The following is a 27,792-nucleotide window of genomic DNA, read 5'->3' as shown; positions in this document are numbered from 1 at the left end:
ATAATTGACTACTAAACATGAAATATAAAACATTTGGCTGAATTTAATATTGTAATATTTTGTAAACATTCGAATTGTTTTGATATAATCATGATGCAATTGCATTGTGGTGTATAAACTACTAAATAATTTGTGCATCTTTTTCAGGTGTTACATTAGCCCACTTGTAAAATTAATATGTAAATTTGAAGACAATATGTACTGTCAAATCATAAATCAATTCATCCTATGGCTTTTTTCAATTCAATGCACAAAAGTAAATTCGGAGAGAGCATTTTGAGCACTGTTATGACTGTATGTTTTGTTATTGTGTCTGATCATTAACTTTTGATTGATAATGCCTTTATATTTAATATACTTACTATTGGCCTGACCTCTGACCTTTTGAAGAGTCTTCTAGAAATCCAGATTTCACTCAGCTGTAATTTCGGCATTCATATGATCACGCTAGGGGTCTTTTTGTCAATAATAAGGATGTCTAGACAGATCAGCCTTCAAAACAGAAACTAAAACCTATTTGTCAGATACTCTGTTTACCTTTAACTAATAATTTTGGTTGGTGATCCATACAAAAATACTGATAGTTATCTTGTTTACACACTGTTTGCAGCTTTATCATCTTTATATGGAAAAATCTTTCACACACAAACACAATGCTGGCATCACACACATATACATAGAGGGGGATCAGTGTGTGTGCCAGGACTCCCATGTGTCTTGTGGGTGTTTTCTGTTTGCCCTTTGCATCTGTTTCAAGCTTTTGCTAGAACGTGTCTTAATCTTGCAGTGTTTTTACGCACCTATTTGAAAGTGTAATGTGTTTTTCTGGAGTTATTTCTGCAGTCTGATCACCACATTGGAATTATAAGGTTCGATCTCCATTAGTGGTTTTAAGATATTGAGCTTTACGTTACAGTACTTTACAGTATATAGAGACAGTTTTTACATTCCATATTGCTCTGATGATTTGAGGACCATGTTTTCTAATTAAAAAGTCCCCAAATATTTATTCAACTGCTTTGTTTGGTATTATATTATTATATTTTATTCTATTATATATAATGTAGGATCATAATAAGCAATTTTCTGATGGCTGTGGCTTATAATTATAATAATATTAGGGGTTTTTTTGTTATATATATATAATAAAACAATGTAAACAATAATTTAGAGTAATTAAAAATCAAATAATATATATATATATTAATAGCAAAAAAAAATTAAAATTAAAAAATGGGCTTAAATACTATACTTTGTGATTATTATATGTTGTTATTAGGAGTTTGTCCTGAACCTCCAGCGTTACCCTGTACACCAAGGCCATTTTTTCCCTCATGTTTTTATTTCTAAAAAGGAATTTGTGTACAGGGTAATGCTGGAGGTTCAGGTCAAACTGGTTTAGGCATTTTTGGTGTTTTCTCTACATCTAACATCAGTGTCCCTCGAGTCTTGGGCCTTTAATACAATAGACAGAGACCCTTTCTACCAATTCAATTCAATTCATCTTTATTTCTGTAGCGCTTCTACAATGTAGATTGTGTCAAAGCAGCTTCACATAGAAGATTATAGTGAATTGAAACAGTGTCAGTCCAGTTCAGTTCAGTGAGGTTTAAGTTTCATTGCTGAAAGTCTAAACACTGAAGAGCAAATCCATCTATGCGCAGCTCTTTAAGTCCCGTACGATGCAAGCCGGTGGCAAGGAACATACTTCACCAATTGACGAAAGTGAAGGAAAAAAACATCGAGTGAAACCAGGCTCAGCTGGGCACAACCATGTCTCCTGTGGCCAAACGTCTTGTTTTTTAAAAATTATTAAAATATTTATTAAAATATATAATAAACATTGAAAACAACATAACATAATTTTAATTAACTAAAGATTATAGCAATAGTAAAATCATAAAGTATAATATAAAACCTATTTATAATATGAATTTGAAAATGAAAAGCAGTCATGACAGGTGTACAGGGTAACACTGGAGGTTCAGGTCAAAATGGTTCAGGCAATTTTCGGTGTTTCCCCTAATCATCAGTGTCCCTCGAGTTTTGGGCCTTTAATACAATAAACAGAGACCCTCCTCACCAATCAATAAAGCTCTTATGATTATAATAAATTTGGTTTATTATTTAAAAAATAATAATAATATTTAACTATTTAAATAAATGATTCATAAATAATAAAAGCAATATCAAATAATTTTAATTAATTAAAATAATAGCAATAATATAATCACAAAGTTTAAAATTAAATATAAAATAAATTTGAGAATGAAAAGGAGTTGTGACGGGTGTACAGGGTAATGCTGGAGGTTCAGGTCAAACTAGTTCGAGCAGTTTTTGGGGTTTCCTTTAAACATTGGTGTCTTTCCAGTTTTGGGCCTTTAATACAATAAACAGAGACCCTCCTCACCAATCAATAGAGCATTTGGGATTGTATGAATAATAAAAACTATATAAAATATTTTAGATTAATTAAAATTAATAGCAATAATATAATCACAAAGTATAATATAAAAATTAAATATAAAAATGAAAAGGAGTTGTGACAGGTGTACAGGGTAACGCTGGAGGTTCAGGTCAAACTAGTTCCGGCAGTTTTTGGGGGTTTCCTCTGAACATCAGTGTCCCTCGAGTATTGGGCCTTTAATACAATAAACAGAGACCCTCCCCACCAATCAATAGAGCTCAAGCGGGACATCTGCTGGTCATCACTCACACCATTCCCCTGACCGTCTGACAGCTTTATTACTTTAATTATAAAGTTAAACAAACTTTCTAGTTACAAAACAGCTTCAGAACATTTTATTGTTGACCATTAGTATTAAAACAACATCTTTTTTGCTACTGCATTGTTATGAATATGCAGAAAGATCATTTATGATTAGCTAACCTCTGTATATATAGTTTTAGCATCGATATCGCAATGTGTCCATCTGCAATAGTCGAATCGCAAGATGTCATGTTGAGTCTGAGTTATAGTTGACCAGGAGCTACAGAATTGTATTTAATTACTTGATCTATATGGAGATATATATGATTTATGCAACAAATAAATCTTTGTTGTATAGAAATAAAAAATAAAACATTTTGTTTTGCTTCTGCTACGAATTTTGAATATTTTAAAGCAAAAACAAGATTATTTTCTGCACCTGACTACTGTTAGACTCCCCAGAAAACCATCAAATAGTGCTATTAAAATGTATTCATATCGCAATATTTAGCGCCAGAAAATCAAATATCACAATATCCATTTTTTTCAATGTGGTGCATGCTACCATAGTTTAGCAAGATTGACAAAATTGTCTGTATGATAATGTTTAATCTCACAGTACATCAACTCTAATTCAAAAGAGCAGAAAAGGGTAGTCTCCTTTTAAACGTGCTTTCATTTCAGCAGTTTCTGTTTGATTGAGATATCAGAGCGAGCCGTCACTATGGCAGTCGATCATATGTATAGGATGTCGAGTCCAAGATCCTCGATTTAATGATCCATCAATCATCCTTCTGAACCCACTGTGTTTTTATCCCACAGGAAATTAAACCCCAGAGCCACTATAACCATGGCTATAACGAGAGCCGCAAGAGCCATGTGGACGACTACAGCACTTGGGATATCGTCAAAGCCACCCAGTGAGTCTGGACACAACACACACATACACAGTCAGGGTGCCAATGGTCCTGGAAAAGTCATGGAGTTTTGGAAAAAATAAATAAACCCAAAATTCATGGAAGTTTTTAAAGAAATATCTGTATACTTGAATATATTTGAGATTATAATATTGCATAAATACAATTGCACTGTCCGTCCCTCGTGACGTTCTCTGCACTGGGTAAAAAGCAACTCGCAGTTTCAGCTTCGCCTCTGCTTCACTCACATTCACCGTAATTCTAGATGTATTTTGAGTGTGGTGTCCAGAAACAATCTCTAACTATAGAGGTAAGATACTGCGAGTGCGAAAGACTATTATAATATACTATATTTATAATTTGTGCTATTCTAATGAAAACTCAAGCTATCATCTCTATCAGACAGCAAGGTACTTTTTAAAAACCATTTTACGCAGACAACAAATACCTTATGCGTGCTCTCATGGCTGCCAGCAAAAAAGCAATCACACGCAAATGGCTACAGCAAGAGCGACCAACCCTTAGTAATTGGATAGACGCAACTATTGAGATCTACACAATGGAAAAAATCACTTTTGTCGTCAATTTAAAGAAGGATATATTCCTGAGGAAATGGGTTGAATATATTGTAGTTAGAAGACCCGACTTTGTTGCTATAAATGAATAGAAGATGATGTTCTGATAGATAAATATATGCTAATGTATGTACATGTATACGGTTATACTTATTTATATTACAATGTGTGACGTTCCCTCGTGTATAATGAAGATGGTCAGTTGAGATTATTCTGGAAGGAATTATGACATGTGTTCTTACCCTGGATGTAAATAGTGCTTTATGTTCTATTTATTTTTGATTACTATATTTATCTTATCTTTCTCTTATAATTTTTATTTTTCTTTCTTTATGCTGTTTCTCATTTTATAATCTACAAAATTTGAGTACTACTGTGTAGTAAATTCACCTGACAATATTGTACGTATTTTTACACCACTTAAGTTCAAATACTGTGATACCAATGTACCCTGAAATGCTGTATGATTGTACTCAATTAAACGTTCACAATAAACATAAAAAAAAATAAAAAATAAAAACCATTTTACAGATAGAAAAATAAATATAAACTACACACTTTGTCACATTTTTTTAATGTATTTTTTCTTATTTACCACGTGAATGCAGACATTACATGAAGCATTATGTCATGAAAATTTACCTGAAAGTTTTGGAAGTCCTGGAAGTTTAGTAGTAAAAATGCTAGGCATGGGACGATAACTGTTTTACCACAGTTTGGAAAGTCAAGGTTTTAAAAGCTCCAAAATTTTCTGTAATACCATTCCTAAGGTATGTGTACGATTTTTTTATTTACATTTTTTTAGGACGACAGTATCTTTAGCAGACAAAATATCCAAAGATGCCTTTTTCTAGTTGTAAAGAAATCAGGGTTTTTGAAACTAATGAAGACAGCAGAATTGTATTGAATTATTTAGCCTGACATGTTTACTGCCCCAAAATATTATAAATCTTTCAAAAATATATATATATATTATGTTAAAATGGAAAAAAAAGTTGTTGTTTTTAACCCAGACGATTAAAAAGAATATATTTTATAGCAGTAATCACAATCACCGTGAAATTTTTATGCAAGGTTATCATACCGTCAGAATCTTATACCAGCCCATACATAGTATGAACTCTGTACAGTTGAGGGCAAAATTATTAGCCCTGCTGTGCAAATAATTATTTATAATACTGAAATGGGAGAAAAAATGGGCTTTTAAATATGCAGCACCTCTTGCATGAAATAACCTGCAAACACAGTGTTGGTTTCACTACATACATTTAAAATGATTTGAGATTGTTTGGAAATTGAAATATTGACCTGTAGATTTTTTTCATTGTCATTGTTTTGTGTGTGTTTTAGTAGATGAATGATGTTATCTTTTAGTTCTGTATAACTGTATACTGCTTAATGTTGGCCAGGACGCTCTTGTAAAAGATTCTTAATGTCAATATGCCATTTCCCTGGTGAAATAAAGACTATAATAATAATACTAATAATATTTATTCTTTTTCAATTATCTCTCAAGTGATATCTTTCTAAAGTGATGGATTAGGGATATTTTCACAGAATTACTTATGTTTTTTTTCCATCAAGAGAAAGTAATTGTATTATTTAGGCTAGAATAAAGGCAATTTCTTAAAAAAAACAGGCTAATTTCTTCGTATAAATTGGCTTCAGAACAAACCACTGTTATACAATGACTTGGATAACTTTAACCTAGTTAAGCCTTTAAATTGCACTTTAATACTTGTATCCTTTATTAATCTGGGGTCGCCACAGTGGAATGAACCGCCAACTTATCCAGCATTACCCAGCGGATGTCCTTCCAGCTGCAACCCACCACTGGGAAGCCTCCATACACACACATACACTACGGAGAATTTAGCTTACCCAATTCACCCATAGAGCATGTCTTTGGACTTGTGGGGGAAACCGGAGCACCCAGAGTAAACCTACACCAACACTGGGAGAACATGCAAACTCCACACAGAAATGCTGACCCAGCCAAGCCCAGCGACCTTCTTGCTGTGAGGTGATCGTGCTACCCACTGCGCCACTGTGACACCCCTATATATGTATATACACCCTTATGTATATTTTTTATTATTCATAATGACATCCAGGAACATGTAGATACCGATGATGTCGTCAAAATTGTGTCAGAAAAGCAAGTTAATGCAAAAACCTGACACTGTTGATGTAGTGTGTTTGCAGAATGTCTGAAGGCTGTTAATCAGGGCTGTTTTGTGTTGTAAGCTGATCTGTTTTTGTGCTCAGATATGGGATATTCGAGCGCTGCCGTGAGCTGGTGGAGGCCGGATATGACGTTCGTCAGCCGGATAAAGAAAACGTCACGCTCCTCCACTGGGCCGCAATCAACAACCGTGTAGATTTGGTCAAGTATGTCTTTGTTTTTAGTCAGCTTTACACACTATACTCTTCCTCTCTTTTATGTTAGACATTTGTCCTGGCTAGATTTTGTTTCCCTTTGTTATTAAGACCACAGATATACGCAGAGGAATGGAGAGAGTTATCACTCAGTCAGTGTTCAGATGAAGCACAACCAACTGAGAATTCTCATTATGAGAGTGTGTATGTGAATGCCTGTTTGTCTTCTACACACCAAGCCGACGCCAAAAAGCTAGCACTGATGAAAACTAACTGTGTTGTCGCCTCATTTCTGGTTCTGACTGGACCAAAAAGCTGCACATGAACACACCAAATAGACGAAAGCCGACTGATTCAAGAGCTCGCGTTCTGCATCTGCATGGGAGGCCATGTTTTTTCCCTAGTGGAGGGCAGTATCTGTTTTTAGTTCACAATCAGGGTGTCCGCGGGGTCTTAAATTTCTACTAAAAAAATTTTAGTAGAAATTTAGGCCTTAAAACAGGGCTGTCCAAACTCGATCCTGGAGGGCCAGTGTCCCGCATATTTTAGCTCCAATCCCACTTAAACACACCTGAACCATCTAATCAAGCTCTTTCTAGGTGTACTAGAAACTTCCAGGTGTGTTAAAGGAAGTTGAAGCTAAACTGTGCAGGACCCCGGCCCTCCAGGACAGAGTTTGGACACCCCTGCCTTAAAAGGTCTTATATTTACTGAAATTTAGTGTTGAGGTCTTTAATAACTTTAACAGGTCTTAACTTTCCTCTGTCTGTCACCAATATTGCATCTCAATGAAACTGTAATTAACTTCCCTACAATAACATTTGTGTAAACGTTCTCCATATATTTTAGACAGAACGTTGTGCATACGTTTAGTTCATTATAGTGTTTTTGAACTTAGATTTAGCTTGTTTTGACACATTTAAAATATGTGGTTATGAAATGACTCAATTAAAATTGTTTCAATGAAGCAAGTTTGAATCTTTTTCATTGGCCCAACCATAACATTAGAAAAAATCCTTTGTATTTAGACCTGTAAGTCTGAAATGTGCTTCATAATGGTCTTAAAAAATCTTAAATTTGACTTGGTGAAACCTGCAGAAACCCTGACAATGGTGGACCAGAACTGCAAAGTGCAAAGTGTAAACAAAGCAGTGCCATGATCACACCTATCGTCATACGTCACGGAGGGATTAGCTCGTGCAAATGTCTGATAATCTACACTGTAAAACCCCAAAAGTTAAGGTAACTCAAACCATTTGAGGAAACCGATTGCAACAAACCCTTTAAGTTCAAAAACTAATCCTAATGAGTACTGTCAACTTAATCCATTTGAGTAAACGAAGCAATTTGAGCACAGTAAAACCCAATAAATGAAGAGAACTCAAACCAGCTGAGTACAATAAAACCCTATAAGTTAAGGCAACTCAAACTGTTTGAGGAACCCAATTGCAACAAACCATTTGAGTTAAAAACTAATGTATATGAGTACTGTGAACTTACTCTATTTATGTTGAAGTAATGAGGTATTTAATTAACTCATTACCTTCAACACTGAGTTCAAAACCCTTTTCAAATGAGTAGAATTAACTTTCAGTCAATTTTGAGTTAACCACACTCATTTCATTTGATAAAGTGGACCATTTTACAGTGAAATAATCTGTATCATTTGCAAATATTTGAGAAATGTAGTGAGATTACAGTCGGACTACTTATTGACGTTCTTGACTTGAATTGTTTACTTGCTACGTCACTTCACTACATCACACTTGCACTCTGAATCATTGCTGATTAACCAATCAGAGAGCTTCCTCAGCCGATGCAGATTCGGCATGTTGAATCAGGCTAATGAGCTTGATGAGAGCCGACATGTGGAGTACACCAAACGTTCTAGCAGGACTGACAAAGCTCAATGGCCAACAATCGGCTTGGTACATCCCAGCCTTCATACTGAACCGTCTCTGCCTGCTCTCTTCATAGGTATTACATATCCAAAGGTGCTATAGTGGACCAGCTGGGAGGAGATCTCAACTCCACACCGTTGCACTGGGCTACAAGGTGATGCTTCAATGCAATACTAACACACAATTGATTGCATATGGCCTATTGTTTACCCAAAACTGCATTGCAATGCCATCTAGCTGTTAAAATGTGCAAGAATACTGCAAGTGTGTCACACAGTTAATCATGGTGTGTGTGTGTGTGTGACCCCTCTGGTCTGCTTTGTGTCATTCAGACAAGGTCATCTCTCCATGGTGGTGCAGTTAATGAAGTACGGCGCTGATCCATCTCTCATCGATGGCGAGGGTTGTAGTTGTGGTCATCTGGCTGCTCAATTTGGACACACATCTATCGTGGCTTACCTCATCGCCAAGGGACAGGTATGAGCCAATCAGATATGTGTGGGCGGAGCTATACAGGAAATATGACTAATGTAGAATCAAGCTAACGTCATTTTGTACAGTTTATTAACCTCATGATGCATTCAGACCTAAAATAGATAAATAATTGAAGCCATGATTTGCATTTTTTTTTATATTAGTATATTAGTATATATTTGGCATTAAATTATTTGTTTTTTATTTATTTATTTAGTTAGTATAAAGGAAAACTATATAAATGAATGTGTAGTGTAATAAACAGTATACTGATCTCAAATGCATGTTGAAGGTTGATGTGAAAGGATGGATTTGTCCGTTCTCAGCCTGCAGGGGGCGTCTGTGACATTTCCATCCACAGTAGTTTGACCTCTAGGAACGATAACAAATGCATTTGATCTCAGTCTGATCTCACTTTTAAGCCTGTTCTGTGCTTCTCCAGGATGTGGATATGATGGATCAGAATGGCATGACCCCTTTGATGTGGGCTGCATATCGGACACACAGGTAGGCTTATGATGCTATCATATTTTGTTGTTGTGATTGATTGCTTAAGTTTTTTTCAGGATTTATGATATTATTGCTATATTAGATACCCATGTTGCAAAGTTTAACTGGTTAAAATACTTTAAAACTAATAAATTACATTACTTTCATTTCATTAAATTACTTTCAATAATGTCATCTTTTACAACAACAATAGTTAACTGGTCATCTGGTAATCAACAACAGCTAAACAGGTTATTAACTACAGCAACAACAAAAACTTTACCTTATTATACTTGCATGTTCAGAGCGACAAATGTTTTGAGCCAAATTTATTTGCAAAAGCATGATAAAATACAATATATAACACTTTACAATATAGTCTCATTAGTAAACATTAGTTAATGCATTAAAATCAAGAGTGAGAAATAGCCATATTATAGTTATTTAAAAATATCTAAATGGTATTCTCTATAAATAAAATAAAATAATTCAATAATTAAAAAAATATAATTATGATTATGTATTTTTTATAATTAAAAAATTGAAATACAGCTTATTTTAATGTGTTATTAGGCAAATCAACAGTAAGAAATAGCCTTATTATAGTTTTTTAATCCAATTGTATAATTTTTTTATTTATTATAACTCCATTTCGTAAAACAATTACATATTTTTTAAGTGTTGTTGTTATTAGGCAAATCAACAGTGAGAAATAGTCATATTATAGGTATTTAAAAATCTAATTCTATAAGTTATTAACTCCATTTAATTAAGAAATTACAACTCAAAATATTACAACTACAATTTTAAAAAGTTTAATGTGTTATTAGGCAAATCAGCAGTGAGAAATAGCCATTATATGTATTTAAAAAAAAAATATATATACATTTTTATTATTTATTAGCTCCATTTAATAAAACAACTGCATATTTGTTTATGTGTTGTTATTATTAGGCAAATCAACTGTGAGAAATAGCCATATTATAGGTATTTAAAAATCGAGTTTAAACTAATTTTATTATTTATTACCTCCATTTAATAAAACAGTTACAACTTCTTAAATGTGTTATTAGGCAAATCAGCAGTGAGAAATAGCCGTAATATAGTTATTAAAAAAAAAACATATTTTAACTAATTTATTAGATATCAACTCAGTTTATTAAAACAATTAATTTTTTTATGTTTTATTTGACAAATCAACAGTGAAAAAATAGCCCTATTATAGTTTTTTTAATCTAATTTTAACTCATTTTATTATTTATTAACTCCATTTAGTAAAGCAATTATAACTTTTTTAATGTGTTATTCACTAAATCAAGAGTTAGAAGTAGCTATATTATAGTTATTTAAAAAAATAATAATAATAAAAAAAAAAAATAAAATAAAATAATATATATATATATATATATGTGTGTGTGTGTGTGTGTGTGTGTGTGTAATTTAACTAAATTTGTTAGATATTAACTTCATTTAATAAAACATTTACAACTTTTTTATGCATTATAAGGTATTAACTTAGATATTAACATCAGCTCAGATTAATAAATGCTTTATTAGTGGTCATTACATTGACTTTAGTTAAATTAACTGATGTTAACAAATTGAACTTCACTATATAGTATTAAAAAACAAAAAAGCCCCATAAATAGTTTTCAATGTTGTTGGCCAGATTAAGATGTAAAAATGTTAATAGTTTTTGAAAATAAATCGCCTATTAGGTCTTGATTACTGAACATTACTGTATTAATGCAATGTGAATGTTCTTTAAAAAAGCATGTTTAAATAATAAATAACTTCACTGTATTTTCAAGTGCTCACAATATCAATATTGTGCATGTTCATTATCATGTTATATTGGATTATTGAATATCAGCATATGTCTAAGCACAGGTGTGTGTGTGTGTGTGTGTTTAATGTTTTTCAGCTGAAACCCCTTGACAAACTTTCTAAAAATATATATATATAATTTGTTACAAGTAGTTTTACAAATCACCTTCTCCCTCTGTGTTTTGTGGGAAGATATTTTACTAAGACTAATAGCTGTATTTTCTTGCATTGCACCGCAGTGTTGACCCGACACGACTGTTGCTGACGTTTAATGTGTCCGTGAATCTGGGTGATAAATATCATAAGAACACGGCTCTACACTGGGCCGTTCTGGCCGGAAACACTACTGTCATCAGTCTGCTTCTGGAGGCTAATGCTAACGTCGATGCACAGAACATCAAGGTAAAGTACAGAAGACTATGTTTGGTAGGCCTGTCACAATAATCAATATATGGACTTATCGCACAATATCTCTCTTTTAAACTGAAACTAATCTATCATCACACCCAAATTAATATGTTATGGAAAAATATGAAGGGCGATTTTTAAAAAGAGGAAAAATCAACACTTCCTGAAGATGTTTAGTAACCAAACTCTTATTTTTAATAAATAAATCTGTTTAAATGCACCAAAACTTGTGTATATTCACTGAAATATTGATAAAAATTGTGGTTGTATACTCATTTATGCTATGCACTGTATGTTTATGATGGCAGGGAGAGACGCCGCTGGATCTAGCTAAACAGAGGAAAAATGTCTGGATGATCAATCATCTGCAGGAGGCCAGACAGGCCAAAGGCTACGACAGCCCATCATATCTGAAACGACTCAAGATGGACAAGGTAGAGCAACTGAGCAATCAGCCGATGTCAAGGAGAAATCAGCGTTAATGCATGCTGAATAATGGAGACTCTGTGCAGACAATGATTTCTGCCTTGGTTTGCTTTCTGATGGAATCAGTGTCTTAAATAAGCTAACTTTCTTTTATTTCATGGTCTTAAAATGTTTACAGGGGTCCTCTAATGCTATTTAAAGAGTTAGTTCACCCACCTAAAATGGAAGATATACTGAAGAATGTTGGTAAAAAAAACAGCCATTGACTTCCATTGTATTTGTTTTTCTTGTATTCTACACTTAAAGGGTCAGTTCACCCAAAAATGAAAGTTTACTTGCTATTTACTCTTCTACGAGCAAGTTTCATAATGACTTTCTTCTGTTGAACACTAAAGAAGACAAAGAAAACCTGTAACCATTGACCGCCATAGTAGGAAAGAGCAATACTATGGAAGTCAATGGTTACCGGTTTTCAGCATAATCCAAAATATCTTCCTTTGTGTTTGGGACAAGGGAAAGGTGAACTATCCCTTTAATAAAAGTCTCACAGATGTAACCTACAGTAGTTCATTTAGAGCAGGGTTGTCCAAACTCAGTCCTGGAGGGCTGGTGTCCTGGAGAGTTTAGCTTTAACACTAATCAAACACACCTGAACCAGCTAATCAAGCTTGATATACTATAAACGTCCTAGCAGGTGTGTTGAAGCAAGTTGGAGCTAAACTGCAGGATACCGGCCTTCCTGGAGAGAGTTTGGGCACCCCTGATTTAGAGAATGTTTATGAATCTGTCCATTTTCTGTGTGTGTGTGTGTGTGTGTGTGTGTGTGTGTGTGTGTGCAGGAGTTCAGACAGAAGGTGATGTTGGGAACTCCCTTCCTGGTGATTTGGCTGGTCGGATTTATTGCTGATTTGGACATTGATTCGTGGCTCATCAAGGGTGTGATGTATGCAGTGATGTGGCTCGTCGTGCAGTTCCTGTCCAAGTATGACACGCAACTATTATACTAGGCTTTTGCCTGTACATGGGGGGAATATGTATTGAACACGTTGTGTTTTTCCTGGGAATATTTGACATGGAGCTGTTGACATGGAATTGAACCAGATTTAGGTTAAAACCCAAACGATACAAACATTAAAATAAAATAAACCTAAATAAAAAGAGCTGTGTGTAATAACACTGGAATGACACAAGGAGAAAGAACTGAACTACTGAAATGTATTTAATACTTTATATTAAAGCTTTTTAGGTGATGGCAGCTTAAAGACGCCTCTCATGTGGAGATTGAAGTCACATGCATTGCTCAGGTGTGAGTTTCTAACAGATTTCAACAGTGTCAAATCTTGATGCTTGTGTGGGATTCTGTGGGTCTCGTCTATCAAATCTGATCTTTATTCTGTATTCTCTATTGGATTGGAGTCAGGTGATTGGCTGGGCCATTCTACAACTTGATTTTCTTTCTCTGAAAGCATTTGAGAGTTTCCTTGGCTGTGTTTTGGATCATTATCTTGATGAAATGTCCACTCTGGTTCATCTTCATCCTCCTGCTAATGTAGATGTTGGACTGAAGCAGCTGATATTCATTTACACTGAGGAAGGGCAGAGGGTTGCTGAAGAACTACTGAGAGATTTCAGCTGCAGTCTGGGCTTTCACTGCCGAACTACACCTTCCTTTCTTCATGTGTTCAATACTTTTTCCCTGTGTCATTTCATTTTATTACACATAACTTCATTTGTAAACTAATTCGATTCGTTTTGCATTTATGGATTTCTTTGGTTGTTACCAACATCTGGTGAAAATTTCAAGTCAAAGCACCTTTAGAAATATGTTTTCTGAGAAAAATGGTGACCTGTTCAATACTTATTTTCCCCACATTATCAGAAATTCTTCTTGACGTTCATTTCTGAAGCTTTTATCAGCAGGCTGTCATCAGGATCTTAAAAAGTCTTCACTTTTCTTCAAATCATTTTAAATGGGTCTTAAATTTCTGAAGATTCTTAAAAGTTGCTGTAAACGTTTAATTGATAAACAATTATTCACAGTATTTTAATGGATTCTGATGTGAGCTAACATGTGATCTCTGTTTTTAGGTCTTTCTTCGATCACTCCATGCACAGCGCTCTTCCTCTGGGCATCTATCTGGCCACTAAATTCTGGATGTACATCACCTGGTTTTATTGGTTTTGGAATGATATCCTTTTCACTTCGCTCCACTTTAATGTTGATTATGATGTGGATTTGACGCAACCAGAATATTCTGTTGCTGCATTCAAGTCAATTAACAATAGCAGCAGATTTAGCATTTACTGAAATGACTCATTTGAGCATCCATTTATATCAGTTTAAATGAACATCCGGATCAGAACACTGACCGCAGGAAAGCTAGGCACATTCTTTTAACTAAGAGCAAAACATTTCTATATATAAGTTAAAAAACATATTTTCCTTTGTCTGTGGTTTTTGTTTTTATTGCAAACTTAAAGGGGACTTATTATGCAAAAAATACTTTAGTAAGGGGTTTAAACACAAGTGTGTGGCAACAATATAGCCAGTGTCTAGGGTAAAATTAATTAATATTTTTTTTTTATAATCACGCTTGATCAAAACAGTCAAAAACACTTTGATTGACGTTCTCTCTTTGTACGTGTCATCAGAGATGGAAAGCCCCACCCATTAGTGATGATCTCTCCCTCATTAGCATAAGCAGCCCTGAGTCGGCAGTCATATGCTGTTAGTTTTCACCTGCTGAAAATAATGTCAGAGACTAAGAGCTATATTATACAATTATAAATGTGAAGTTTTAGATGCACAGACTACCTTCTTCTGAACAATATTTTCAGTTTTTGACAGAGATAACATTAGTCCTGTTTTAAATCTGCTGCAATGCTGACTCATAGGCATTTGTAGCTCCGCCCTCTTTTGAAAAGAGCACAATCTCATTAGCATTTAAAGCAACAGTCACCAAAATAAAGCCTAAAAGGGGCCATTTTAAAGAGTTCTAAAACATTATTTGCATGGTATTTTGAGATGAAACTTCACATGCACACTCTAGAGACACACATCTGAGACTTATTTTACATCTTGTAAAAGGGGGCATAATAGGTCCCTTTTTAAAACTAGGTCGCTGGATTGACCCAGTTTATACGGGAATATCTCTTTTCACTGCTGAAAATGATCTAGTGGAGAAGCCCCATTTATATGTGCACTCTGTGATGGACCTAATAAAAGGAACAGATGATATAGATGGGAATTTGGCAGTGCAATTCAATATCTGGATGTTTTTAATGGTTCTAAACTCGTACCGTTCATTCAGTGGTGTTTGTTTTAATCTGGGGCTGATTTCTTTCAAGTTGCATTGTAAATTTAAGTCTTTAAAGTGCTTTTTCCATGTAGATTGTCAAAGCAGCTTTGCATAAATGAAGAAAAAGACAAATGCATTATAACAGCACAACTCTGGGCAGATGCATCAGCTTTCAAAGGCTTGATATGGTTGACACCTTAAGTGAAATAATGTGGGTTACAGGACGGGTGTGGTGTGGATTGTATGCATTATGATATATAAAGAAAAAAATGTATTAATTGCTATAGCTATTGGTACTCCACACACTAGTTTATATAATTCATATGAGATAACAATGCTAAAAAAAGCTAAATCAAACATTCTGATTGTCCAAAATAATGCAATCCATTCTTCTAAGTGGTGATTTGGGGAGCACTTTATTTTAAGTCACCATTCATGGTATTAACAAACCATTAACTAAGGCTATTAGCTCAATAAACTGCTAATTATCTGCTTATTGATTAGTAAGGTGGAAGGTTTTGGGTATGATTAGGACTGTAGAATAAAATCATACTTCATAACCACTTAAAAAAGTGATAGGCAGATAATAAGCCAATAGTTAATAGCATGAATTGTGACTTAAACTAAAATGTTACAGTCATCTGTTATGAATAATCTGATTCTTTGGTTTGTGCACTATTTATTTGGCTGAATTATCCCACAATTGCCACTGTGTCTGGTTGTTTAATATAAATAAGCACCATTTCAAGCTATAAATGGTCAGTGTGGCATATAATTACTCATAGTGTGATATAAGATTCTGTTCAAGACGCCCACCATTAGGTGTGAGAGAAATGAAGAACGACTAAGAAAGCCGACTTGCTTTCTGGTAATGACACATGTTGCGTTTTTGTGTTTATAGTGCTGTCAAACTGTGGGGAAATAGGATTTCTTTTCAAAGCTGAAGCATTTCCTCGTCTATTGAACAAACCACTCCAGACGTGACTCATGTCTGGATCAGCTTCTCCAGCAAAGGCTGCTGAAATGTGGTTTGTGTGATTCGAGGATGTTGAAGGATTTTTTTTAGCGTGCGCAGATCCTCCATATGTCCAGGTGCTTCAGGAATAGAAACGATGCACTCTGGGTGGATCCGTTTCAATCTCACCTTCATCGTCCAACAATAGAGCATCTCCTCTGAGGATTGAGTTGTTGTTTTTTTAGTGCTGTAATTGTTGCCTGAGCTCAGCTCTGCAAAAGCACAAACCCACTTACAGGAGATACAGAATTTCTGCTTTTGTTAGGGTTTTTTGGGTGTGTTGACATCCTCAGTTGTTTAATCATCTCTAGTTGATTGAGATTTCTTAGATGTCAACTTAAAGGATAGATCCCTTTAAAGTCCCAGGTTTACTTCAAACGAAATGAAAGAATTAACTTTTTTTGGCAAAGTTCTTGAACACACACACCACTGCATAAATGCAATGAACCAATGGTAGCTCAAAGGTGTTTTGGAGTCAAAACCACATTTCCCCAAAAGTTTGCTTTGGTGAGCGGTTTCAAATTGGCCAAACAAATTCAAAAACAGCTTCATTGTGGCTGGATTTTGTTCAAAATGACGTCATTTTAGTTTTTATTTTAAACTTGTTTTACATATAGTGGGTGCCTTGAGTCTAAATGGCTCTAATTAATTTATTATTCTCACTTTCAGTGTTTTGTCTAAAGTTTTGTGATTGAATCTTTGTATTAAGTGAATCAGTTAAACCACTCCTGCCCAGCAAGCATTTTTTTATCTTAAAAGAAGTCTAATAGATGTCTAAACAGACACTTGGCTAAAACAAGACTAAACTTGGGCTTTCAGTGGAAATCTAAGGGTTGTCTAAGTCTAAGAATAGCCCGAAACTAGACCAATCATCAAATATACAGCAATGAATGAAATGAATGTGAAGCCTTTTTTAGTGATTAACAGTTTTATTGATTGTTAGGCAGATTTCAGAATGGAATACAGAATAAAACTCTGTGAAGAATCAACATTTTACCCTATAAAATACAATTAAAAAAGGAATAAGTAAATTCAGTCAATAACATATCACATTTACACTGTCACAATCAGTATATTTCTCACACATTTATTACTCTTCCATTTTCAAACAGGTTAAGTACCTTATTTTAGTATAGGTTTAGCTTGTCTATTTGCTTGTGAGACTTTTTTGTTTTTCAAATGCGCCCACTCTTCAAGGGAAGGGGCATCTTCTGATTTCCAGCTCCTAAGAATTATTTCTCTGCCAATCAATGAACTGGTTTGGACCCAGGATTTTTGAAGTCAATTTTAATCTGTGTGTTTGATGACTAGTCTAGATTTGGGCTATTTTTAGACGTCTATAAGATGACTGACAGCCCAAATTTAGCCTTGTTTTTAGCCAAGCGTCTATGTTTAGACTTCTTTTAAAAACCCCCAAATGCTTGCTGGTTCACTGATTGCAACTGAATAATTGATAATTGATTCAATCACTCACATGATTCAATAATTGATTCAATCACTCACATGATTCAATAATTGATTCAATCACTCACATGATTCAATAATTGATTCAATCACAAAACTTTAGGCAAAACTCTGAAAGCATGAATTATAAATGAACTGAGGCCATTTCAACTTAAATCTATTAAACACAAAATGTCTTGGTGGGAGATTGATCTGATCGATATATTCAGATCAGTCAGATTCAGAACTATTTTTAGACGTTCAGCAAGTAATCGCCAATTATCATGGGAACTTATTGGTCCACAGTTTAATAAGCGCAACTTCCTTAACCGTCCACACATCTCCCATTCGTCACCATCCACCTGCCCTTCCTGCTCAACAGTCTGGCTCTTTTCTACAACTTTGGCAAGTCCTGGAAGTCCGACCCTGGCATTATCAAAGCATCAGAGGAGCAGAAGAAAAAGGTATCAAAAATGAAATGACTTCAGCTGTAATTAGAGCAAGTGTAACAAGAGAAACCATAAGAGCTCTTTGTATTTTCCTCATTGATAATTTCGAGCGGGAGATAACACATGCTGTCATCTTATCTTGTGTTGGATGTCAGACATACACAAGCTTACCGTGCATTATGATTTTATGCACATTTTGATGTTTCAATCCTGTGTTCTTCCACAAATGCATGGCTGCAAACATCTTTAGAAGGACAAATGTCCATCCAGGCTGATGCAGCAAATCCTAAATAGTTAAACATTCATCTTGGACTACTAAGGAACAATCCAGCTCCTTCAGAAAATGTCAAAAATGTAATCTGCTTTGCTCTTCTTTATCTCTAGACTATAGTTGAATTGGCAGAAACAGGCTGTCTGGATCTCAGCATATTCTGCAGCACCTGTTTGGTAATTATGACAGCTTTTTTCCATTGTGCACAACTGCTTGAACACATTGAACACTCCTCGAGCGTCTGCCAGCTGATAACTTAACATTTGCATGGCAGTTTCCATGCACTTAAATCATTGTTTACCGATCTGTTCACCGCAGATACGGAAGCCCATCAGGTCAAAACACTGCGCCGTGTGCAATCGATGCATCGCCAAGTTTGATCACCACTGCCCGTGGGTTGGGAACTGCGTCGGTGAGTGAACACCATATTTGTTTCTGTCATATTTGGCAAGCTGAATTGTACAGTTGCATTTCTGAATAACATTTGATTTGAGCTATAAACTCTCTTTAAAGATATGGGGTTATATAAAGATATTAGATATATATTTGAACAATGTCTCTGTAATATTTCTTTTTTCTGGATTAAGTTTTTCGTTAATTAGTTTGTTTCTTATTCCTTTCGTCCGGCTGAGATTCTTTTGATGGTGCTGCACAATTGCTGTATTGTTTGCTAGTGTTTTGGTGCATGTTCTAGTTGCTGTCAGGTCTTTACAATGAGATCATTTTGCTAACAAACATTTAGGCCTGTCACAATAATCAATATATCGACTTATCGCACAGCACATGGACATGATCTCAATCATATTTGATGATGCAATAAATATCGCCCTGTGGTTCAGTCAATCTTCACAAACCTCTTTGGGTCCAGTCAGACCAACTGCGAGCAGGATATGTGACTCGCATGTTGTAGGAGTCCATTAAGTGTTCTGTTTCTCTTCCTCATTGTTTGCCACAGGAAGTGGAAACCACCGTTATTTTATGGGCTACTTGTTCTTCCTGTTGTGCATGATCTGTTGGATGATGTACGGATGCATTTGTTGTAAGTATACTCGAGTTGCTAAAGCCATTGTGGTGTAATCTTTTGAATTCCATTTGATTCAGTGATCTTTTCATTTGCTTCCTTTCTAAAAGAGTCAGCTGTTTTGAATGAATCATTTGAATGGATGATTCAGTGAATCACTCATTACAACAGAAGCTTGTCAACACATACTGTTAGTGTCATTTGATTCAGACATTTTCATCCTCTATAAAAAGTCAACTGTTTTGAATGAATCATTTGAATTAATGATTCGGTGAATCACTCGTTACAACTGAATCTTGTGAACGTTTACTTATAGTTTCATTTGATTCAGCCACTTGCATTCTCTATAAAAGAGTCAGCCATTTTGAATTAATCATTTGAATGAATGATTCAGTGAATCACTTATTACAACAGAATCTTGTCAACACATACGGTTAGTGTCATTCGATTCAGCCTCTTCCATTCTCTATAAAAGAGTCAGCTGTTTTGAATGAATCATTTGAATTAATGATTTGGTGAATCACTCATTACAACTGAATCTTGTGAACACTTACTTATAGTTTCATTTGATTCAGCCACTTGCATTCTCTATAAAAGAGTTAGCTATTTTGAATTAATTATTTGAATAAATGATTCAGTGAATCACTTATTACAACTGAATCTTGTCAACACATACGGTTAGTGTCATTTGATTCAGCCGCTTCCATTCTCTATAAAAAAGTCAGCCGTTTTGAACAAATCATTTGAATTAATGATTCAGTAAATCACTCATTACAACAGAATCTCGTCAACACATACGGTTACTTTCATTTGATTCAGTCGCTTGCATCCTCTATAAAAGTGTTGGACATTTTGAACAAATCATTTGAATTAATTATTCTGTGATTCATTCATACAGAATCTTGTCAACCCTTACTTTGTTTCATTTGATTCAGCCACTTGCATCCACTATTAAAGAGTCAGTAATTTTGAACAAATCATTTAATTGAATAACTCAGTGAATCACACATACTGTTAGTTTCATTTGATTCAGCAACTAGATTTCTCCATCTTTTGAATGAATGATTCGGTGAATCACTTATTACAACAGAATCTTTTCAACATTTTAAGTTTCATTTGATTCAGCCACTTTTATCCTTTATATAAGAATCAGCCCTTTTAAACAAATCATTTGAATGAATGATTCAGTGAATCACTCGTTTCATTACTACAGAATTTTGATCGCCACCCACCTCCAGTTTTTATTTTCATATTTATTTTTCCATGTCAGACTTACACCAGCACAAAAACACAATCAGAAAAGTTATTGCTTCATTTCTGTTATCAGAAAACGATTAAAACGCTGTCTCTGTCTCTGCAGACTGGAGGATTCACTGTGCCACCAGCTACACTAAAGACGGCTTCTGGATCTACATCACTCAGATCGCCACCTGCTCGCCGTGGATGTTCTGGATGTTTCTCAACAGCGTCTTTCACTTCATGTGGGTCGCGGTGCTCATCATGTGCCAGCTCTACCAGGTGAGCTATAACACATGCTGTCTTCATCATCTAAACGGGTGCTTTTTTTGACTGAATCTTGATGTGTGCTTCATAGATCGCTGTTCTGGGCATTACCACAAATGAGCGAATGAACGCCAGAAGATATAAGCACTTTAAAGTCACAGCCACGTCCATCGAGAGCCCATTCAAGTGAGTCCTTGTTTCATATTTTGCTCAATATTTTATATATATATAACAATTAACAGGAGAATAGTATTCTTAACAGTGGAAAAACCATACAATAGGTAATGAATATAGTGTTAACGACACAGTTAAACAGTGTTTTATTCAATGACACAGGTTTAAAATGTAGTTTAATAATAACAAATTGCAAAGGTTTAATTGTGATATGCTATATGTACTGAAAAAACATTGATTTTGTTATTAATATAATGGCTGATTTTGTACTAAAAAGTTGTCATTGTAAACAAAGTAGAAATGAAATAAAAATTAAGTAAAAAATGTAATTAATTAAGGGTATTTTTAAGAAATAAAACTAAGAGGATCATTATGAAAATTAAATGTTTGATTTACTGTTGTAAAATATAATAAAATATATAAATGTATTCAACTTGTGTATAATATTTAAAATATATTATAATGAACAAATAAGTAAAAAATACATGAGTTTAAGCAAATCTGTATTAATATATAATCTCAAAATCCTCAGAATAAAATGTTTAAGGTGAAGTACTAAATTACTAACTGAGATAAAACTTAAAATAATAATATTTACTCATTTAAAAAGTATTTTTAATAGGTAAATTAACTTTAGAATTTGAAAAAAAAGTTAATCATATATTTATAATGAGCAAACACAAATTTAAATGTCAAATACACGCTATTGTGAAAAACATTATACATATGTTTAATTATTTTATTCTTATTTTTTTGCAACATAATTAGCCAGCATAATTATCAACTATAATCTCTATAATAATAATGTAATAACCATAATAATTTATATATTTATTTTATGAATTTTTTGGAATCCGCTAAGCCAGCATAATTATTATCAGCTAATGCCTATAATCTTAAAATAACTTCCTGTCTTAGTCAACACTGTCATCATTATATAAATGAATCATCATCACATCCTCATATAAATGAAAATGTAACTTAATACCCTAAGTTTCTATATATAAATTAAAATATTTTGTAAACACTAAGCCTGCATAATTATCAAATAATGCCTGTAATTTAATTTTAAATCAACTTCTGCTCCCAGTTTTTTATTAAGTGGCCTTAACTTAAATGTATTTGCACTGAATTTAATCATTTTATGCAATGTAGTTATTGCGTACATGCATACACTGCACTTATGATTGATTAAATACCAGCATGCAATTCTATCTTTAATTGCACTGTTGACAATCCTTTACACCTTAGCCCACCCTTAAACCTGTCCCCAACCCTATCCATATGCCACCGCAAGTGTTCTGCAATACATTGCATTTATTTTTTGATGCAAGTACATACACATCTGACAAAAGTCTTGTTGTAGATCTCAGTTTTAAGAGCAACAAATAATAACTTGACTTGTAGTTGATCATTTGGAAAAGTGTCAGAATGTAGATTTGATGAATCATCTGTTGAGCTGCATCCCAATCATCACAAATACTGCAGAAGACCTACTGGAACCCACATGGAGCCAAGATTCTCACAGAAATCAGTCAAGTTTGGTTAAGGAAAAATCATGATTTGGGGTTGCATGCAGTATGGGGGCGTAGAGAGATCTGCAGAGTGGATGATCAACATCAACAGCCTGAGGTATCAAGACATTTGTGTTGCCCATTACATTACAAACCACAGGAGAGGGCAAATTCTTCAGCAGATTAGCGCTCCTTCTCATACTTCAGCTCCTGAAAGCAAAGAAGGTCAAAGTGCTCCAGGATTGGCCAGCCCAGTCACCAGAGATGAACATTATGGAGCATGTCTGGGGTAAAGGCTTTACCTTTTATATAAGCCACTTCTGACACCAAATGATCAACTAGAAGTCAAGTCAAGTTCATAAAACTTGGATGGGCGGCAAGACTTTTGTCAGATAGTGTAATAGTTAAGGCCACTTAATATAAAGAGGGACCTAACTTCCTATCTTACTCAAAACTATGATCATCTCCAGATTAGTATAGGAAGTCATTATTGTCAATGGCGTCCTAAAGGAGAGCTAGTCAGTTGTTTTCAGTTTGCATTTTTCTCTCCTTCACAGTCACGGCTGCATGCGTAACCTCATCGATTTCTTCGAGCTGCGCTGCTGCGGCCTCCTGCGGCCCGTACCCATAGACTGGACCTCGCAGTACACAATAGAGTACGACCAGACGTCCGGCTCAGGATACCAGCTGGTGTAGCGCAGTGAATGAACGAGTGAATAAATGAACCAGAAAGAGGAGAAGAAGATAAAGAGGGGAGAGGTTTTCCAGAAGTGCTGCTCACGGGACCATCTCCTTCATCAGGATTATAACGCATGCTGTTTTATCGGTTCGCATCGACAACTAAAACCCGCACACCTGCCATCGACGGCACTACGAGAAGCAGGAAGGGGAGGAGTCTGATGACATCACAGCCGACCCCTCCTCCATTGCTCAGGAGAGACGATTCGTGGTTCGTTTTCGCACATCGGCTTACGTTCGTTCTTTTTACGTTCGGTTTTCTTCCTGTGACCCCCTTTTAAAGTGATATCAGATCGTTCGTCATTTTGTGCAAGACTGAAGATTAGCATTAGCCGTTTTTGAGGAATCGTTCTGCGTGAAATTCGGATTTCGTCATCGTTTGCTTAGTTTCGTGTCGCTTCAAATATGTTTTTCCTTCGTGGGACACAAAAGGAGATATTTAGACGAGTGTTCACGCTGTTCACATATTTAATAGATTTTTATTTGAAAGTAAGGGTAACACTTTACTATAAGGTTGTATTAGTTAATACATTTACTAACATGAACAAACAATGAACAATACATTTATTACAGTATTTCTATTTCATGTTAGTTAACGAAAATACAGTTGTTAGTTCTTGCTAACTCACAGTGCATCAACTAACGTTAACAAGCATGAATTTGGATGCTAATAATGCATTAATACATGTTGAACTATCATTAATAAATGCTGTTCATAATTAATGTTAGTAAATACATTAACTAATGAAACCTTATTGTAAAGTGTGACCATAGTAAGTAATGCACATAATTGTTTGGAGCGAGATTATGTTGAGTAGATAATGACGTAAACATTTCATTTCGTTTTGTTGAACGATTCCTTCTGATTCGTCTGATCGTGATTCCTTTATTTGGATATGAATCGGATCAAACGAGCATCGTGCAGACGCGTTCACATGAACACGAGATTCCCTCTTTACATAATGTGACTTAAAGCATATTTATTTTAACCTATTTATGTAGTATTTTTCAGAGAGTAACTATGTGGTCATCATTTTTTTGTTTTTTTACAGTTCAGCATATATGTACATTTGCAGCATGTTTAATAGTTTAGGCGGGGGAGACGTATGAAATGGGTCGAGATGAAAAAATGGGTTATATTTCACTCCAAAATTTAAATTAAGCGTATTAAAATTTAGTTTGGTTAAAGAAAATGAAGCTTGTTTAGTAGTTTTTGGCATTACAAAATAGTTTTCGGTATTTAAACACATTTTACCTTTAATTCTCATTACCGTAATGCACTAAAACGTATCATTCTCATCACTGCATTTACTTTTAAATGTCAAAGTGTATTATACTGCCTTTAAACTATAATCATTTGTATAAAAAGTAATTATAATTAAGTTTTTTGTCCTGTAAAAAGTACTGTATTGCAATAAATAAACTCACCTGCATGCATTACGGTAATGAGTGCTAGAAATGTGCTAAACTTCCATCAAAATAATGTTGTAATGCAAAACATAAAAATAATATGATGCTGGGTCTCATTAACGAATACCAGATCTCATTACTGCAATTATTTAGGTGGCAAAGCATATTATGATGGCTTTATTTAAATCGAATTCACCAAAATAATTATATTACAGCAATGTTTACTGTAAAACAAAATTATCGTATAGCAGCGTGTAAATCACTTCACAGTATTACCCTCACATTACGGTAATGAGCACAGAGAGACGTGCTAAATTGTTCATCAAAATAATAATTCTCAGCACAAAAACATTCTCTGTACTGTAATTACTTGGATAATAAAGCATACAATACTGCCTTTTTAACTCGCCTGCATGCATTACGGTAATGAGCACTATGGGAGAAATGTGCTGAATTTACATCATAATAATGTTTTAATCATCATCAGTTTTTATAAAAATACATGTGATTTTGGGTTCTCATTACTGTAATGTATAAAGACGTTCTGGTAATGAGCACTGAGAGAGAAATCTGCTGAATTCACATCAAAACAATGTTTTATTTTTCATCAAAATAATATTATACTGCAAAACATCCTTAGTTTACAAATTAGATATTGGTTTCTCATTACCACAATACACAAAATTCATTCTCATTACTGTATTTGAATAGTAAAGCATTCAATGCTGGTAATGAGCACTGAGAGAGAAATCTGCTGGATTTCCATCAAAATAATGTTACATTTGAAATCGGTCCTAATTTACCAATCAATACATTCGATTTTGTTTTCTCATTACCACAATACACAAAATCCATTCTCATTACTGTATTTAAATATTAAAGCATTTAATAGTGCCTTTACACTCATTACAGTAATGAGCAGTAATGGAGGAGTCTGCTGAATGTTTTCAAAACAATATTTTCATGGGCGACAGTCTTCATTTTTAGTAAAATACATGTGATTTTGGGTTTTCATTACCGTAATGCATAAAGATGTTCTGGTAAGGAGCACTGAGAGAGAAATCTGCTTAATTTCCATCAGAATAATGTTGTATTTCAAAACATCCTTAATTTACAAAAGAATACATTAGATTTTAGTTTCTCATTACCACAATACACAAAATCCAATCTCAGTACCGTATTTGAATAGTAAAGCATTCAGTACTGCCTTTATACTCATTATGGTAATGAGCATTAAGGGAGAAATGTGCCGAATTTACATCAAATTAGTGTTTTAATGGAAAACAGGCTTCATTTTTCTAGAAACACATTTCATTTTGGCTTCTCATTACCACAATAGACACTATGTTAATGAGAACCAAAAGACAACTGAATTTCCATTAAAATAATGTCACAACACAAAACTCCCCTTGCTTTTCTAAGCAAAACACCTTTGATTTTTGGGTTGAAATATAACCTGAACACATCCTCGACTGCTTTATGTAACCCTCCGAGGAAATAACACTCTCGTACGTGAACCTCTATATTTATTATCTATGTGTAGTTTTAGGAACTGTATACAAGATGCTGTTGAGAAGCCATTAAGTGGACCTGATAGCTGTATGAACTTTATGGAAGAAGTCTAACACGCCCTTCCATGATTTTTAACATTTATTTTTGGTTTGTTTATTTGTGGCGGCAATATTTGCCTGCCTGAAACAATGCACTGATTTTTATTTTATTTTCCTTTTATTCATCGTTACTGAAGAAACAAGCTGGTTCTCCCTATCGTCGCCGAGGGATCTTGACGCTTACGTAAACAACAGAGGAAGCTCCTCCCCCTTTTGCTCTCCTCCGTTTCCTCTTCCTGTTGGTGTGGCATCACAAATAGCGGCAAGAGCTGACTGACAGGACGGACTGATGTAAAGAATGTGCATCTGTACATAACGAACTAGATTCATTATTCCGTGAGTGACTTTTGTTTTTTTATTTCGTTCGTGTTAGTTACATTCGAGCTGCTCCTCGTTTTTTTTTATCCTACCAAAAAAAACAAAAACAAAAGAGGAAAAAAAAATCGACTATTATCCAAGTGTATGACTGTAGCTTTTAGTGGCGTCTGGCACTGCTGTGTATAGACCTTTGACCTTTGCAAGTCTCCACTGCATGTGTAAAGCCTGGACACGGGGCCGATTTCTCATAGTGATCCATCCGAACAGTTGCCCCGTCTGTAAATAATGAATGTTCAGTATTTGCGACTGGGTTTTGTTTTCGTTTTTTAAAATCCCCCTTTGTTTTGTTTTACATTTTGTGTGTATCGTTATGATCTGCGTTGGTCAGATGTATTATATCTGAATGTCCCATTAATATCCAGCCCCCTTTTATTTGTATTCATTGTACCACTGGATGTACAAATTGTAAATGCCAGAGAAGTAGATGTACGAAACGGCTGTGGGCATTTAGTGATGGCGTCATCACTGGACGGACCCCCCGTATACTGTAATATTGGGATTTTAGGCACAGTCATTTATCCATGTGACCGTTTTTAGAGGAGAGATTCACATATTGTTCCTATGCCTTTACGGTTTGGCCGGCTGTTTTCCCCTCCGTGTGAAAAGCACATGCTCATCTCCAGTGCCTCAGCTGAGATCAGGACGTCACCCTACTCTGCTTCAGATGTAACTTATTGGGCATGGTTCAATTTTAATGGCTTTATTAATAAAACATTCAAACAGTCAACTAAATCAAGGGGTTACTTCATAATGCTGGGTGCCTTATGATCAATTTCAACATGATGGAATTAAATTAACCTATTAGTTATTGCACATTTAAGTGGATTGAACATAAAAGATTTAAGTTGTCTCCCTAAAAAG

The 27,792-nt window shown here is 34.7% G+C and overlaps 1 protein-coding gene across 1 annotated transcript in view; it reads left to right on the top strand.

Moving 5' to 3' along the window:
• The window catches only part of zdhhc17 (zinc finger DHHC-type palmitoyltransferase 17), a 33,733-nt gene extending 6,070 nt beyond the window's left edge, over positions 1-27,663 (top strand). Inside the window, exons 2-17 of the mRNA XM_056456212.1 lie at positions 3,533-3,630; positions 6,471-6,593; positions 8,559-8,636; positions 8,815-8,959; positions 9,399-9,463; positions 11,512-11,674; positions 11,989-12,114; positions 12,946-13,088; positions 14,195-14,297; positions 18,205-18,327; positions 18,697-18,759; positions 18,902-18,995; positions 19,539-19,622; positions 20,965-21,122; positions 21,199-21,293; positions 23,353-27,663. Of these exons, the coding sequence (XP_056312187.1) occupies positions 3,533-3,630; positions 6,471-6,593; positions 8,559-8,636; positions 8,815-8,959; positions 9,399-9,463; positions 11,512-11,674; positions 11,989-12,114; positions 12,946-13,088; positions 14,195-14,297; positions 18,205-18,327; positions 18,697-18,759; positions 18,902-18,995; positions 19,539-19,622; positions 20,965-21,122; positions 21,199-21,293; positions 23,353-23,491 (1,800 nt within the window). The 3' untranslated portion in view covers positions 23,492-27,663. The remainder of the gene's footprint in view (positions 1-3,532; positions 3,631-6,470; positions 6,594-8,558; positions 8,637-8,814; positions 8,960-9,398; positions 9,464-11,511; positions 11,675-11,988; positions 12,115-12,945; positions 13,089-14,194; positions 14,298-18,204; positions 18,328-18,696; positions 18,760-18,901; positions 18,996-19,538; positions 19,623-20,964; positions 21,123-21,198; positions 21,294-23,352) is intronic.
• Positions 27,664-27,792: the final 129 nt, after the last annotated feature.

The sequence above is a fragment of the Danio aesculapii genome, chromosome 4 (genome assembly GCF_903798145.1).
Source record: "Danio aesculapii chromosome 4, fDanAes4.1, whole genome shotgun sequence".
Taxonomy (NCBI): Eukaryota; Metazoa; Chordata; class Actinopteri; order Cypriniformes; family Danionidae; genus Danio; species Danio aesculapii.
Note: the sequence above shows the minus strand (reverse complement) of the source record. Positions and strands in the feature narration are given on the sequence as shown.